This window comes from Numenius arquata, chromosome 11 (genome assembly GCF_964106895.1).
Source record: "Numenius arquata chromosome 11, bNumArq3.hap1.1, whole genome shotgun sequence".
Classification (NCBI taxonomy): domain Eukaryota; kingdom Metazoa; phylum Chordata; class Aves; order Charadriiformes; family Scolopacidae; genus Numenius; species Numenius arquata.
The window spans coordinates 42358440-42374012 of record NC_133586.1 but is presented as its reverse complement, the minus strand read 5'-3'; the positions used below and the strand labels follow the sequence as shown (position 1 = coordinate 42374012).

Below are 15573 nucleotides of genomic sequence, written 5' to 3'. Positions count from 1 at the left end.
AGAAGAACAATTTGACTTCAAGCAGACCTCTGAATTCACTGGGATTGGAGACCACCGCTATCATTTTTCTGACCCGACTTTAGTTATAAATAAGTGGAGGCCAAATGTTTTCTTTGACCTTCAGTTTCAAATTATTAAAACACATCAAAGCTCACGTGCACGGGGGTGTTGTATTCCAGTGAATGCTGTAGGTCCCCTTTGGCACATCACAGTCCGTACCCGAACACTCAACACAAAGATTCACAAAATAACCTTGACCCGGCAAGAAGACGAGTGAGAAAGTTCAAAGATCCTTCCCATCTCTGACACCAACAACTGTCGCTGAAAAAAACTGATTAAACCAAGACTGAAATACAGCGATACCTCTCAGTTACACAATACATGCTACAACCCAAGTTTAATTGAATCCAAGCGAAGTAAAACTTTTTCAACCCATAGATGCCAGCGTATGGGGTCACCGCAGTGAACCACAGGCCACTCTGTCAGTAGTTATTAGTATCTTAGAAATCCGCTTTCATTTCTCTTAAAGAACTGTTTTGATGTAAAACCCAAATGAGACACTTCATAAACAACATCTTTATTAACGAGTTTTCTCTTTCACTTTCTTTAAAGTGATGGTCAATTGAAATCTGCATAGTCAAGAGTGCAAAAAGAAAAAAATTCATGGAAATTGGACCCAAATGTGAATGTTGCCCCCCCCCCCCCTTTTTTTTTTTTTTTTTTTTAGTGAAGTGAGACTGGTCACAGTCATAGGAAACGGCAACCTCCAGAAGTGAGTAGGGAGATGTGGAGGGGGTGGGGATAAAAACCACCAGAAAAACTCTCATCAGTATATTTGACTATTAATGAAGCCTTCACACAGACACACAACACCCATTCACATTCGTGTACACAAGGGAATGTGAACTACAGAATGACACTTCCTCTACTGAATGAGATGAAAGAGCAGGATTATTTGTGTATTTAACCAAGTGCTGATCAGCTGTTCCCACCACGGGAACCGGGACAATACCCAGGAGGATAAACACAAGGCCCAGATTTCTTCATGCCCTTATTACAACCACGTTTAAACTAGCATCCTACAGTGGGAAACATGAAATCTGAGTATTTCCATAATACTAAGAATTACTCTTAACACATTTTTAAAGCAGTATCACCTCCCTTCTTTTTAAAATTTTTAATACTATCATCCCTTTCCTTCCTGCTGATGTTATTTGCAGTTGGTGGGAAGGTGAAGAGGAGTTCTCAGTGCCCAGGCCATGGCTCAGCCTGTGGAAGTGCTCTGCAGCAGAACATCTCCACCAGCTTCATTTCCATCAGCACAGACCACCTAAGTCTCCCACATCAACACCACGGTGTGACTGCAAGTAGTATTTTTAACATTTACACCGTCTACCGGTTCAGCTGTTGTTCTCTGCATTGTAACCATCATCAGAAAAATCTAGAGGGGGAGAAAAAAAGTGGCACATCCCCTACGCAACAGCTGTAGGTAGTGAAGACTCACATATTGTCCACACGCTGGTGAGAAGCCGTTTCTTACCTCCAGTTTTGATTTATACAAGAGACACTACTCTAGAGCTGAGCACTACTTTAAACGCAAAATTCTCTTACGTTGGTCATTTGGAAAAACTATCCAATCCTGTCCCTCTGAACTTCTCCATGCACAAACCAGGCTTAACGCTTTGCAGTAATAAACTTCGGTTACAATTTATATTAGTTGGGTTCTGAATTATTCATCTTATTCAGATGCACAATCTGGGACCGTGGGGAATTGATCATCAATATTCAAATCATACAGGTTCAGATCTTGGGCAAAAAAAAAGTCTCATTGATATGAGCCTATGGGCTTTAAGTCTGAAATTCAAGCCCAGCAGGTTGAGAGAAAGTTATTTATGAAACCAAACCAGTCAGAAATACATTGCTGCCATGGATATTGTAAACGTAAGGACTAAAATATTTTGGAGAAGACCTACAACAGTGAGTAAAAGGAATTCAGTAAAAAAACCTTGCAGCGGTTCATACTCTTACAAGGGGGAAGCAAACTCCACGGCGAAACTCAAACCCATCACGGTGAAACGGTGACTCCAGGGTGGAAACCCTGCCTGCACCAGACCTAGAGAGAATAAAACCTTAAGAGATAAGGGTCTAAATAAGACCCTTAGAGAATAAAACCTGCCCAGCACATGGAAACACCAACCTCAGCTCCACAGCAGCGACAGCCAGCATCAACCAGACACAGAGACACATGTAGTTCAACACCCCCTTCTTCAAAACCAACCCGCTTTCTCCTCGGGGAACCAAAGCACTCCAAGATGGGTAAAAAAAAAAAACAAAACAGTCACAAGTCTAGAAACAAGGCCCACAAATAACCAGATTTTATCCCCAGAACTAAGCCACCTGAGCAGCTAGCAGCTGCCACACTGACCAGGTTTCAGGGCAAAACTACAGAAAACAATCCATCTTGTCCCAATTTGAAACACCAAAAAATAAAATTGGCCAATTGGGTGTGGGCTGATAAATTTTTACAAGTAGCAATGGCAACATTTTTTCCCCCCAGGGCAATTTCACAGGCAAATCTTCTGGCAAACCCCAAATCTAATTAAATTACGAACAGAGTATTTAGTGCAATGGTATTCTTAATTTCTTCAGAATAAAACCTGTATTTCTTGCGTCGCTTCAGGGGTTTAATTCAAGAGACCAGTACAGTAAGACCACTTTTGACATTAGTTCAAGATTTACATTGGCACAGCTGATTTACATTATTTGTACTTTTTAAAAGTGGTGGTTATAAGGGCATCGGAGTAGATTTTTCTTTTACTAATGCAAAATCCTAAAAATCAATGCAATTTGGTAGTCTGAAAAAAAACACCTTACTCTAACATACAATGAAACTACTTGGTGGCCTTCTGTGTTTCAGGAAAATATCCCACATATTCAGATCATCAGGCAGTCTCACTAGTTAAGACACATTAAAATGAAACATTTTCCATTAAAGTTGCCAAAAAACCGGATTTAAGTTTATTGCATGACGTTGCATAAGAAAGTATATTATTGAAAACCGTAAGGCATCATGCAATTATCCATCAGCTAATTATTTATTATTCCTTGAAAGATGGTTATATACTCTAAAGTTATAAAACCAGTTTCAAAAAAGTACATAAAAAAATTTAACATAAGCATTAAATATTTTTTTCACATGTTCGTAGTTTTTAAGCTGTTAAAAAGTGCATTCAAACATACTGTACTGGAAAGTTGCTCTGACCAAAAATGGTGCCGGAGACTTGTTAAATTAAAAGCTTCAAAAGAATGTTGCATGGGATTAGAAAGCTCACAGATTGTGGTACTTAAAACTTACAAACTTGCTTGAAATAATTTTTCAATCCTCACACTTAACAATTTAGCATACATGATATAATTAGCTAAAAATGTATATTATTTTTTTTTATATAACTAAACAGTCAAATGAATTCAAGTTACGTACACCAAGTGATCAAATAAAGAGCAGACTTAATATTCAGACACGGGGCAGAAGGTACTGGTGCGATTTTGGCATTAATCAATGTACTGTGCCATCCAACGGAAGCCTTCTCCGTAGCCTTGTCTCTTTAGCACGCTGCACATGAACACTTCTAGCGGCCTCGCGTTGAGCTCCTTCAGGGGTATACTGCCCTGCAAGGAGACACAAGTGTGACAAACTGCAGTGTTGTTAAGAAAAAACGGCTACTTTACACGGACCTTTGTTTCTATGGAATGCCGTTATTTAACTTGTGTTGGACACCGGGATTCTAGAAAGTAATTTAATCTAAAACGTGTAAATTAATCTAAAACGTGTACATACTATTAAGATTAGGGTCACTTGAGAAATACACTGAGCCTGTTTTCACGTGCACCCACATTTAATTTCACGTACTTCACCCTCACCAAAGTGCAACAGCAAGAACACGCACAGAGAATTTGAGGGCTTATATTCAGTTTTCAGTCCCAGTTCCCTGCTCTAACAGATTTTCACCCAGATTAAAAAGAACGTTTGCTACCAACTGCAGGACGGACCATAGCAAGAGTGCAAGCTGCCTGCTCATCAAGGTGAGCACAGTGGGATAAAGCTGTTGCTCAACTGGAGATTCACAACGGCATTCATATTTTATAGATTGTGCAGTGATGTAAAAACCAGGGCAAGATACAAAAAAGTAATAATAGAAGTCAGTAATAACTGTTTATAGCCCATCATACCTATTCTAATTAACCTGTCCAATTCTCTTTCACGTGGAAAACAAGGTGGTGAAGTTTTGTTCCTGCTCAACCTGACCTCTGACTGGCACTGAACTTTAAGGGAAGCACCTAAGAATAAATACACTGTATTTACTTTAAGAAGAGTTGAAGTATCACAAAGATTCTTAATATAAGTCTGCCTTGTTGCTACCGATGTCAGTAGGAACATATTTTCACCACCCCACCCCTCTGACAACCTACAAACTCAGACTTCTACAATGGTATAAATTTATTTCTACGCTTTACGTAAACATGTTAAGTAACAAATTGTACTAAGTCTGCACTTTAAATGAGATAAATCGCTTCCTGAAAGACTTTATCCAGTTTTCTCTTAGAGTTCTCACTATAACTACAGTAACTACAGCCTCTAAAAACTCGCTCATCATTTTAAAGGACTGGATAGGAAAGTTGAAGTACTAAAAATTATCCTAAGTATAATTAAGTTTTCTCTGAAAAACTGTGGCACTAAACATGATGTAAAAAAGTTGTGGGAGAGACGTATCCAACACACAAAAAAAGGGACTCCACAATTCATTCATTCCATACACAGTTATTATGTACTAAGTACTTTATAAATTAAAAACTTTTTTTTTTTTTTGATGTAGCTGGAGTGGAGTCAACACACAAAAAAAGGGCAAACTCCCTAACAAAATAAACCAAAGCCACCAAATTAAGAAGAAAAGGAGCATTACCTTTCCCGTTGTCTGGCCGTACAGACCAAACATCTCTCGTAACCTCTCTTCACTAATGGCTTCGGGTCTGTCAATCTTGTTCCCAAGAATTAGGATAGGCACATTAGCAATAGTTTCATCTGTCATTAGCGACTACAAAGGAAAGGAGAAAGGAGGAGAGACTAATTTAGAATATAGAAGGTCAAATCGCTACTACTCATGTCCGGGTGGCAGCAGAGCTCTGTGGATACTGGGAATTTCAGCTTATTTCTTAAAAGTTGAAGTTAAAACTTTCAAAACCTTATTTAAACTTACATCAAGTTCTTCTTTTGATTCAAGCAACCTTTGATGGTCTGCACAGTCCACCAAGAACACGATGCCATTAATCGCAGGTAAATAGTTTTTCCACACTCTGCGAGCTACAGGGAAGATGGGAATTAAAAACAAAAGGAAATTACCCCAAAATCCAGAGTGATGCACACCAGTAATTAAGAAGCAACAGGGTTATTTTCTGTAGTCTTAGCTTATGTTGCAAGCCTTCAGGATGCTATTTCACGTTTTACGGAACTTGAAATAATGGAGCAAAAGTATCATTATACTGTTATCACCACTCTATCTATCCCACACGCACACTGAAACTTTTAGTGTTTCCCCAAGAATTATATCAATTAAGGTAAGCTTGAAGAATCAAACTTAATGGTAAGTGTAAGTAATTCAAAGTACAGAAACCTCTTCGAAATACAGGTATCTGCCAAAAATTTATGCTCAATTTGGCAACAGTTGCAGCAGTATTTGGGATTTGTGATAAAGACAGAGCAGGGAATGTTTTTTATACTGTCAAAGAGCGTGGGAAGTTGATCTCTGCAGCACGGTCGTATTTCGGATCCGAAACAAGCAGACTACAGACAGCTTGAACTCAATTCAGTGACGTGAGTCAACATATTCTCTTACCTTGAGCATGTCCACCCAGATCGAAGGTAGTGAAAGTCATGCCAGCAATCGTCAGCTCTTCTGAAGCTAGAAATACACGGAATTATGTTCTGTGTGAAGATTTCGCAGTGCATCGGTGCGCTCTAACCTTCTAGCCTGTAGATTTTACTTCCTCTCGGGTCTTTTCAGTATTTTGTTGCTCAAGGAACAACTCAGAGCGATAAATTTTCTCTCAAAATCAATGACACACGTTTAACAAAACGCTATTAACCATTAAAACACGTGTGAAATATCTGTAATGCTAAGAATAGCAGAGAATATTCGTACATTACTTATCCCTACACACTACACAAACAACAGTTGGCTCTGGCATCTGGTTTGCCAAAAAGATGGCATTTCATGTACAATAGTTTTCAAGATTTCTCCTCTTCACGTCCTTTCCCAATTTCTCACCTCCTCACTGGACTTCACCAATCCACATTTTTAACCTGTATTGGACTTTTTCTCCTGTGAAGCTACCAGGATAACGATTACACAGCAAGCTCTGAGCTAAAAAAAAAAAAAATCCAAACAGTGTATATAAATGGTAGTTTTCCAGTTACACAGAGAAGCTGTTCCCAATTTCCCACGGCTTCTGTAATCTAGACTCTCAGCTCCATCACTCGGCTTGGTTTCCTCCTTGATTTTAAACAAACCATATTGAACTATCCTACACACATCTTTTTTAATATGACTTGAACTATCTACAGAGAGTTCCCAGAAATTCCTTTGTTTTCCCCAGTCACACTGTTGGTCTTACGTATAATCAGACCCTGCTTTTCCTGCAGTTCTTTAAGTATTTTCTAGTTATGGAACCTGCAATATTAACTTACTGGGGTGTAACGTGGGGACGTGTTGTCCCAGTCTGTCATCTTTGAGCATGTGCAGCAGCGTAGTTTTTCCAGCATTGTCCAGTCCAAGAAACACTAGTTTGCCTGATTTCTTGTACAACCCTAGAACAAAGCAGGTCCTGGTGAATAATCAGTTACGTCAGTGGGAGTTCATTCCTAGTACTGGAGGTGATCTGTGATCTTACTCCCAGGAACAAAGTCAGGGTACAAAATTCAGACCAGCCAAGCTCCACCATGCACGTTATCAGTGCCCTTTATTCATGTTCTACTCATACAAATGACATTCACACTGCTGCATTAAGGGGTATCACGGGCAGCTTATGGGATGCTTAGTGGGAAGGGGAGAAGCACACAACTGATGTAAACTCGTCACTCAACGTAAATGCATTTAAATATCTTAGAAAAAACACAAAACAGGACCAAATTTTGCCAGGGTAGCTTACTCTGCCCCAGCAAAAGGGCAGTTTTGCTCGCAGGAGGTGGAGAGGGAGGTGTACAGCAGGCTCTAAATATGGACCATCCTGGACCTGGACAGAGGGTGTTTAGTCCAGCTACCTGAAATTATGATAAAAAAAAAAAACAACGTTTGAGGCAAAAAGCAAGTCCGGACCTCAAGGGGTATATCACAGAGAAACTGGTTTCCATGTCAATAGTTGTAATTAGGGTATGTATGAATTCTTTTGTATCGGTTCACACGTTATTTTGGCAAAAAGTAACATTCAGCCATACCCCCAGCTAAATTTTATGGATATATCCTGAATGGCATCGTCATGACAATTCTGACACATGTGCTGTCATGCAATAATGCTTTCATAACAGGAGTAAGAAATTTCATTTTCACCAATTGTCATCTTTATAAAAATGCTTTTTCCCCTTTTTTCCTCTACTTGTAACCCCAATAAATGCAACAGTTGCTGCGAAAGAGAGGAAGGATGTGTAAAACAAGAACACCATATTTTCTTAAGTCTGAGGTTATCAAGGGGCAATTCTCCTAAACTTGCCAACACTACATCCTATGCCAGATTTATTTTTCACTGTTTCAAACTGATCGACATTTTTAAGACAGATTTCATTAAAAAAAAATATATAAAAATATTACATTCTGTACTGAAAAACTGCTGAAGTAAAAAGACTCAGCTTTGCCTTTTTTAAGGAGAGAAAAACTTCCCTTATTCCTTCTTCAAAGAGCTGTGGCTGGATACTACACACTGCACGTCTCCTTAGGAACCACCACTGACCCCACATCACCCATGAGTGCTGAAGAAGACAGAACACTTACAGCAGAGGGCAAGGAAATATATATATATATATATGCTGAAAATACATTTCTTCAAAGGTAAAACTGAGCTATGTTCCTAACAGAATCCTCTCTTCTTTCTGTGTAAAAAGAATTGCAAAATAAAGCCAAATATTACAATATGGGAGGTTTTTACGTCACCAGGATCTTTTACTATATAACGCCACAGTATCGTGGTACTTTGCAATATGCTGAAGAAAAGTTTATCTCTTTACCACCACCACGATGATACAGAAACATTTTGTGAGGTACACGACCAGATTTTACTGTTCAAGCTCAACCATCCCATGGCTGCAGTCCTGACACTTCACTGCAAGCACAGCCAACCCTCCCGACCCGCAAACTGGGGACCAGCATCCTGCACTGTGCCCTGTGGCTGCAGGCAAGCGGTTGGTAGCCATCCGAAGGGCAGCTGGTAGCCATCCAAAGGGCAGCCTGCCAGCTGCCCTGGGTCTCTCTACATGAGGAGGGCAGTGGAGTAAGCCAGCAGCATCAGTTTTTGAAGCCCTCATTTTTCCTTCTCATCTAACGTGTTATCCTCATTTGGGTTTTATTCGGTGGGATTTAAATGGTGCTGCTGTCGGGGTGGCCACTGGGACAGCCCCACGGATGCCCCAGTGTTACAGGGGCGTACGTGCCTCTTTAGACCGACCTTTACACCACGGTTGTTTGCTCACCTCTCCCCCCTGCCTTTAGGCTAATCTCCGGGATCGCATTCCAGCATGACACGTTCTGTAACATGCAGGAATTCTTTCCTACTCCTCAGCTGATTTCATTAATGATCTTTATTACTACAGGTATCGTGGAGTGTCTTCACAGTTCTTTCAAATACAACAACTCCTACTTCCCAAACTCACATGCCCAAATAATATATATTAACTATTAAACTACAGAGTGGAGGAGAAAGTATTAATGTTCACTGAGAAAGGAGGAGTGGACAATAATTTTCATACATTAACTTATGTCACGGGGCAATCTCCAGTTCACACTTACCTTAGGAGTTAAACAAAACCCTACTAAATCACACTAAAACAAGATTTTTGCCAGTCTCAGCCTGGACATCCAGGAGCCTTTGCTTCCAAATCAGATGCCGGTGTTTTCTGTGAAACATTTCACGTTTCCCAAGTGTTTTTCATAGAAATGCAAGACGAAGAAGCAGCAATACTTCAGCCATTAGCTACACAAAGACCAGAGTTTATTATATATAAAAACCCCCAGATTCTTTGTGCATTCTAAAAGTACCCGTGCACAAAGATGCACTTCATAAAGTGATCTTATCAGCTTACTGACAGGACAGCACAGGGAACTGCCAGGAGTTTCTCAGATAAGCCTTCTTCAACTGTTAATGTAAACGAGAATGAAAAGAGAAAGCATTTCTTCTAAAATAAAGGGGCCATATTGAAAGTATTTTTCCTTCCTACTTCAAGCTCCTGTACCTTTCACCAGAATTAGACTTTGCGTGCACAGGAACGGGAAAGTGGGCTAGTGTGCAATAATCACTGCTCGGCTAAGTAAGAGGAGATAAGAAAGATTAGTCAACTTAGTTAAAATTTCACTGGCTAATATTTCAATAGTAGTCCAAGGGTCTAACATTCAGCGAAAAAGTTTAAACTTTCAACTGATAAAAGCCAGGTGGCAAAGCTTGCCACGATTCATTAATCTCAAATGCTTTTTGTCCTCTTCAATAAAATCCTTGGAAGTTGTAAATTATGCCTTTTACCTGTGTGATCTGCAACTTCCATTCCTCTTTTTAGTATCCTAACATTCCCTTTCCTCTTGTTTGGTTTTGTTTATTTTTTGGACGGGGTGTGGGATTCTTCCCCCCCTCCCCTGTTTTCCACAAGCTAATATTTCACCTTGGATCGATATGGGCTGCAGACTCTTTTGGCCAGGGAACACTTTCCTGGGGCTCTTCAGCAGATGCCAGTGAAGTTTCACACTGATTTCAGTGACATCAGTCACAGAATACGACACTGCTGACCATGAGCAAGGGCTTCAATATCCGGCACTGATTTTCTGTAGACCATTCCTCCTATTTGGTTTCTCATGTGCAAAAGAACTGAGCTAAAATAACTGAGTTCAGTTCTTTACAGCAGAGAAAGATCAGGAGAAGCTCCATAAGAGCCAACTGAATTACAACAACTTAAATGTAGTATGTTTAGAAAAAGAAAACAAAGCAAACCCACTATGTTCATTAAAGAAAATGTAATTTTTCAAGAGGTTAAAGGATTAATGAAAGATTGAGTGGAGAGCAGACTCTGGAAATACTCAGTATTGATAAGTGAAACTTTTGTTTAAGTATTTTTGAATATATACCAAAACAAATATTATTATTTAACCAGCAGCTATGTTTGAAGATAAGAGGTGAACAGACATTTTATATAAGAATAACTGAAAGAAAAAAAACCCAAACAATTAAGACTTACCTAAAAACTGTAATACGCTACTGAAACCACTGTAAATCCAATCAAATATGAAAGCCATATCTGAATCTTATAGTCTGAAATAAACAGAAAATACAATGCATTTAAGATTTGTCACAACAGCACATTAAACATTGTTAGATATATACAGGTAACAAAAGTAATCCAAAGTTCTGGGTGAAAGAGCGTGACCCTGCAATGCGTTAAAAAATGAGTGTAGAAATTAAAACAGAATCCAGACCGTCTGATTCAACAGCAGAGACTTCCTCTCCCTCCTCCCTCCCCTTCGCTGCCTTGGAAAATGCTACGTGGACAGAAGTGTTTGCAAGAAGTAAAAATAATCGTATCTTAAGCACAGTTTGGTGGAGGCGTGTGATGTTCCACCGAAGATTTCACATGGGATCTTCACATTAACTTTCCAACTGGGACAACGTGGCACTTTGGAGGGGGCAACAGAGGGACATCAGGGCAGAGTCAGTGCTCCAGTGCCCCTGGGGTCCAAAGCAGAGGTGATAAGAGATGAGGAAGTTTTGTGAAGTTGAATCCAGAGAAGTTTGATTACAAATAAATCCCTATTGTCTGCACATACCTGTCCATTTAGCTTGTAACAGGAAATGACTACTTAGCACAAAGCACAGGAACTACCATTCAAACACCCTGGCCTCCTGTACTGTCCTGCACAGGCTGCCACAATTTAAACCTTAAATGCAAAACTTCTTTATAAAAAAAGGACTCCAGAACACCACATTTCCCACTGGATTCCTTCAGCTTCGATTCAAGAACAGAAGGTTGAGCTGAGAGACAGGCAATGTGACTATAATCCACACCCTCATTGTGCCGCACAACCATCAGCCAACTTCAGCCAACCATCAGAGGTAGGACAGCCCTTGCTACCAGGATGAAGTTCTGCTACTCCACAAGCACCTTTTCTTTGGGGTATGGTTAAAAAATATATGGCCCCTATGTTCGGCCCTGGGAAAGAAGCAAGTGGCCAAGATGGATTGCACACAGACTGACAAATTCAGTTGGTTTTGCCCCAGAAAAAAACCCTCTGCCACCGAAGGCAGGGCTGCTTCCCAACAAGCGGCCACAGTGGAGGTGTCAGAGGAGCTTTGGCACACCCCAAGCGCCTGAGAGGACAAGTAGTACAGGGGAGAAAGTGTCCCTGCTACCGAAGCGATGCTTTGGGGCTCAAGAATAAAGCCATCACTAAGTTCACTGCACAGCCATAATTTCTTAGCTTTCATCCCAATTTCCTCATTATCTGAAGTGAGGATAATCACGCTAAAAGCACCAGTTTGACACTGTGAATTAGTATCTAGCATGAAAACCTCTTGAAAGTCTCAACGGCAGCATCCTTCGAAGCATTTAGCCAGCTAATTCCTACTGGAGCACGTAACCCCTGCTAACATCAGGGGACACTGGAGTCTGATTGTCCTCGAGTAACTGGACTGCGCTGCTGAGTGGAGGTGGCAGAGGCATCCACACTGTGGAAGGATGGATGTCCTGCCACACTTGTCTCAACGCTGGAGTGGTACCTTGGTGGGGGGGGAGGGGGGGGTCACAAGATGATTTTTAGGGCAGCCCTGACCCTGGAGCTCAGGACACAGTTGAAATACAGGTCAGAACCACATTAAAATCCAGGCACTGTCACAGCAACTACACTCATGGCAGCAGAGTTTCTCCACTACACAACAACAGGTGTATCACAGAAAGGTAATATGGAAAGAGGAGGAAGGAACATTCAAATTACATTTGCTTGCACTGGAACAAAATCTTTTCAGCCCACGTTTGCCTCCCTGGTTGAAGATGACGAAGCGCTGGGAGTCCCTGTTTTCTCCAGGACTAACCCCGAAACCCTTAGCCACCTCCTCTGCCACTCTGAGCAGCTCATCAGCTGCATCAGGCACAAATTTTAAGACTACAAACCAAATATGCTCGTCAATGCATAAACACCCAGTTACACAACGTCACCACTGAAACTGTCTCTTGCATGGCTAAAAAGCAAAGGTCAAGAATAAGCAAACACGGCAGAACATACACGTCAGCAGATTTATTTATTGCTTGAGCAAAATACCGATCGAGAAAAGCCTCTGCGGGGCTTAGAAAAACCATCGACTCAAATAACCTGTAAATCAGGGCAAACAGCGTGATGTAAGAGAAGTGCTCAGATTACTGAGGTGAGAATAACTTCACAGCCTGCAGCTGTATTAACCTTTTCTATCAAACTTATGGATAAAAACAAAACAAAACAAAAGTCTTTATGCATTACAGGAAAGACTTTAAGGGGCAAGATTCAAATGATTAAAGCGAGAACAGGATTACTCTGCAAACACAGCTGAAGTGGTATTAATATAGGTTAAGTTTCTATTCTAAAAGTGGTTTTAGAAACAGAGCTACCCAACTACCACCACAACAGCCTCTGTATCAGCTGGCAGCGCTTAAAGGGAAATACTTTTAAAATGGAAGGAAAAAAATGGACAGCTAATTGTAAAGGTACACTGGCAATATTTGAATAGAGATATTAAATCTCCTCTTATCACACAGGAAAAGTAACTGCTTAATTCAAAGCATTAAAAAGCCGTAGTGGTTCGGTATTGGTATCAAGAGCTGTTAATGCTGCTGAGACACCCAAGTCGTGGAGCTCCAGGGAATTATGGTGAGAGCTGAGGATGTTCAACAACACGGACTCAAACTCTCAGGCCCATGTTAAAAATACCATAAAAGCAGAACAATGAAAAGTCTGGCAAAGACTCTTCACAAGCCACGAGGAAGACAAAAATACTATTTTAAGGTTATTTTATGGGTTCCCTCAAAAATAAATCAGTAACAAGCAGCCATAAGCTTTTAAAGAAAAATTGCACTGGACAGAAGACAGTATTTTGATACCAACTATCTTCACAGGCCTCACCAACTCACTCATACCTCCTTAACAAAAATATGAAAGGTAGTTTTCTAGCATCACATCAACAAACAGATGGCTATCACTTCAAAACTTCTCCAGCAACCCTGACTAACACTATTTCATCAGCAAAGCATCATCCAGTAGCTCCCGTGGAGCTTCATGAGCCACTCTATAGGCCAAGGAGATGGGTTTGCTTACTGGAGACCACTACTAACTTGGGAGGGATGCGGAATTCCCACCCAGTAACTTTGGTGACACCTTGAGCCAGCCTCCGGAAGGGAAGGCTGCTGACAGCAGGGACTAGCAAACAAACTCGCTCACGCTTATTTTTCGTATATTCTGAGAAACACGGAATTTTTCCCTGCTCCAGATCTGCGTTCTTCTAGCTAGAAAGTCACCACTTCACTTCTAAACCAGTTAGAACGGCGCTTACTTTCAAAGTCTGTGAAACTTCAGATAAGAGAGGAAATCAGGCTTTCCAAGACAGTTTTAAATCCCTCTATGGAATAATTAGGAAACAGAAACCAGCGATACCCGAGTTGAACAGCTCTCGCAGTAACTGGGGACGCGTTGTGCTGCTCCTGGGTGGGTACCGTCAGCAGGAGAGAAACCTCCGTCCAGCTGAGCTGCACCAGCCCCAGCAAAGGCCGAGAACGCAACTCGCCAGCAAGAGTGTAAAGTCTACTGTTAAGGGTGGATTTGCAGTTTTTTCAAGTGACCACCTGAAGTTCTAACTCCACATACGATCATTTTTAACATCGTAAAATGTGACAGGGGGCAACAAAAATCAAAATTCTTGAGAAACTCAGTGATTAAACTGGTATCTGCCTTCTACAGTTCTGTTTATCCTACGGTATAAATCTACACTCTCACATAGTATTTTAAAAGTTGAGGAAAGGGACAGAGTTTGAAAATGAGATGACAGCACAGCTTTTCTCCAGATACTTTCACCAATTTTTTGATAACAAGTCATCTGTGAGGTTTTAGAAAGCGAAATCATTGTACTGCTCTGTTACTAATTGGGTTGAAAACCAGAAAGATTACATGGCAGGTGCCTTAAATTTAGGTATATCACCCCTTTTACTCCGAGACGGCCTCTTTGAATTTAGCAAGGCCCTTAAGCACATCCAAAATAGCAAAACAGTGAACAGTTTATCCGTGACACGCATGCTGGCTCCTGAGGCACCTGATGCAGCCCAGCTCACAAAACCCAGCCCTCAGCACGCATTCTCCGCGCAGGGACTACTGCGGCCATTTACTTGTCGATAAAAAAAAATAATAATAATAACCTTAAAAGCCAAAACTTCTGAAGAAATAATAATAATTCGAATAAACCTTGACAGAGGGGCAACAAGGCGCCGGGCGGCCACGTAAGAGGGCTTGGGGAGCACCTGCGGGTTTGGGGCCCCGCTGACAGCGCTCCCCTCGCCCCCGCGCACCCCCCGGCGAGGCAGGGCCGGGCCTACGGGGGCACAGCTGGGAAAGGCTCACTCGCCGGGCGGCGGCACACGGGCCGGTGCCCCCAGCCCCGGAAAGAGAGAGACAGAGCGGAACGAGGAGGAAACAAGAAGGGAACGGAGTGGGGGTCGGGGGGAGCTCCCGCCGCCCCTCACAGCTCGCTGCCCGCGTAGGCCGCGGCCTCCCCCGCCGCCCGGGGACCCCCAGCCAGGCCCAGCCGCGGCTCGGAGGCCGCTCCCTGCGGGATATGGGGTGGGCCCAGCACCCCGCGGAGCTCCCCCGGCCCTGGGCAGGCGGGGGCGGGCAGCACCCCCTCACCACCGCCCCCTCCCCGCCCGCCCGCCCCGCGCTCACCCGCCGCCGCCGAGCCTGAGGTGCGGGCGCTCCGCTCCGCCGCCGCCACCAACACGCCACCCCCGCGGCTGCGCCCCGCTCCGCCCCCGCGCGGCGGCTCCTCCCGGGCTCCGGCCGTTCACACACGCACCCCGGCCCAGGCGAGGCTCGGTTCCCGTGGGGTGTCGTGTCCCCCGTCCCCCCGCCTTACACACCGGACAGCGCCGCCTCCCGCCACCGGGCCCCTGCCCCCTTAAGGCGCCGGGCTCCGCCCACTGCCGCAGCGCGCCGCTGCCGGAAGTGCCACGTGTACGCCGTGCGCCTGCGCGCGCCGCCCGGTAGTTCCGGTGCGGGGCCGTCCCCCTCCGCCTCCTCCTCCTCCTCCTCTTCCCTCCCC

At 42.8% G+C, this 15573-nt stretch overlaps 1 protein-coding gene across 3 annotated transcripts; it reads right to left on the bottom strand.

Annotated features, from left to right (window-relative positions):
* Positions 1–726: 726 nt before the first annotated feature.
* SAR1B (secretion associated Ras related GTPase 1B) lies at positions 727–15461 on the bottom strand. Of its 3 annotated transcripts, none has more exons than XM_074155377.1 (7): positions 15328–15446; positions 10484–10557; positions 6743–6862; positions 5892–5957; positions 5256–5359; positions 4962–5093; positions 727–3669 (listed from the first exon to the last, which is right to left on the bottom strand). In XM_074155377.1, exons 2-7 carry the CDS (start codon positions 10539–10541, stop codon positions 3553–3555), a joined length of 597 nt encoding a protein of 198 aa, XP_074011478.1. In that variant the 5' UTR covers positions 10542–10557; positions 15328–15446; the 3' UTR covers positions 727–3552. The 3 variants fall into 3 exon arrangements, with proteins under 3 accessions (XP_074011478.1, XP_074011480.1, XP_074011479.1); XM_074155379.1 differs by having other exon boundaries at positions 2361–3669; positions 15392–15461; XM_074155378.1 differs by having other exon boundaries at positions 2361–3669; positions 15198–15402.
* Between the last annotated feature and the right edge of the window lie 112 nt (positions 15462–15573).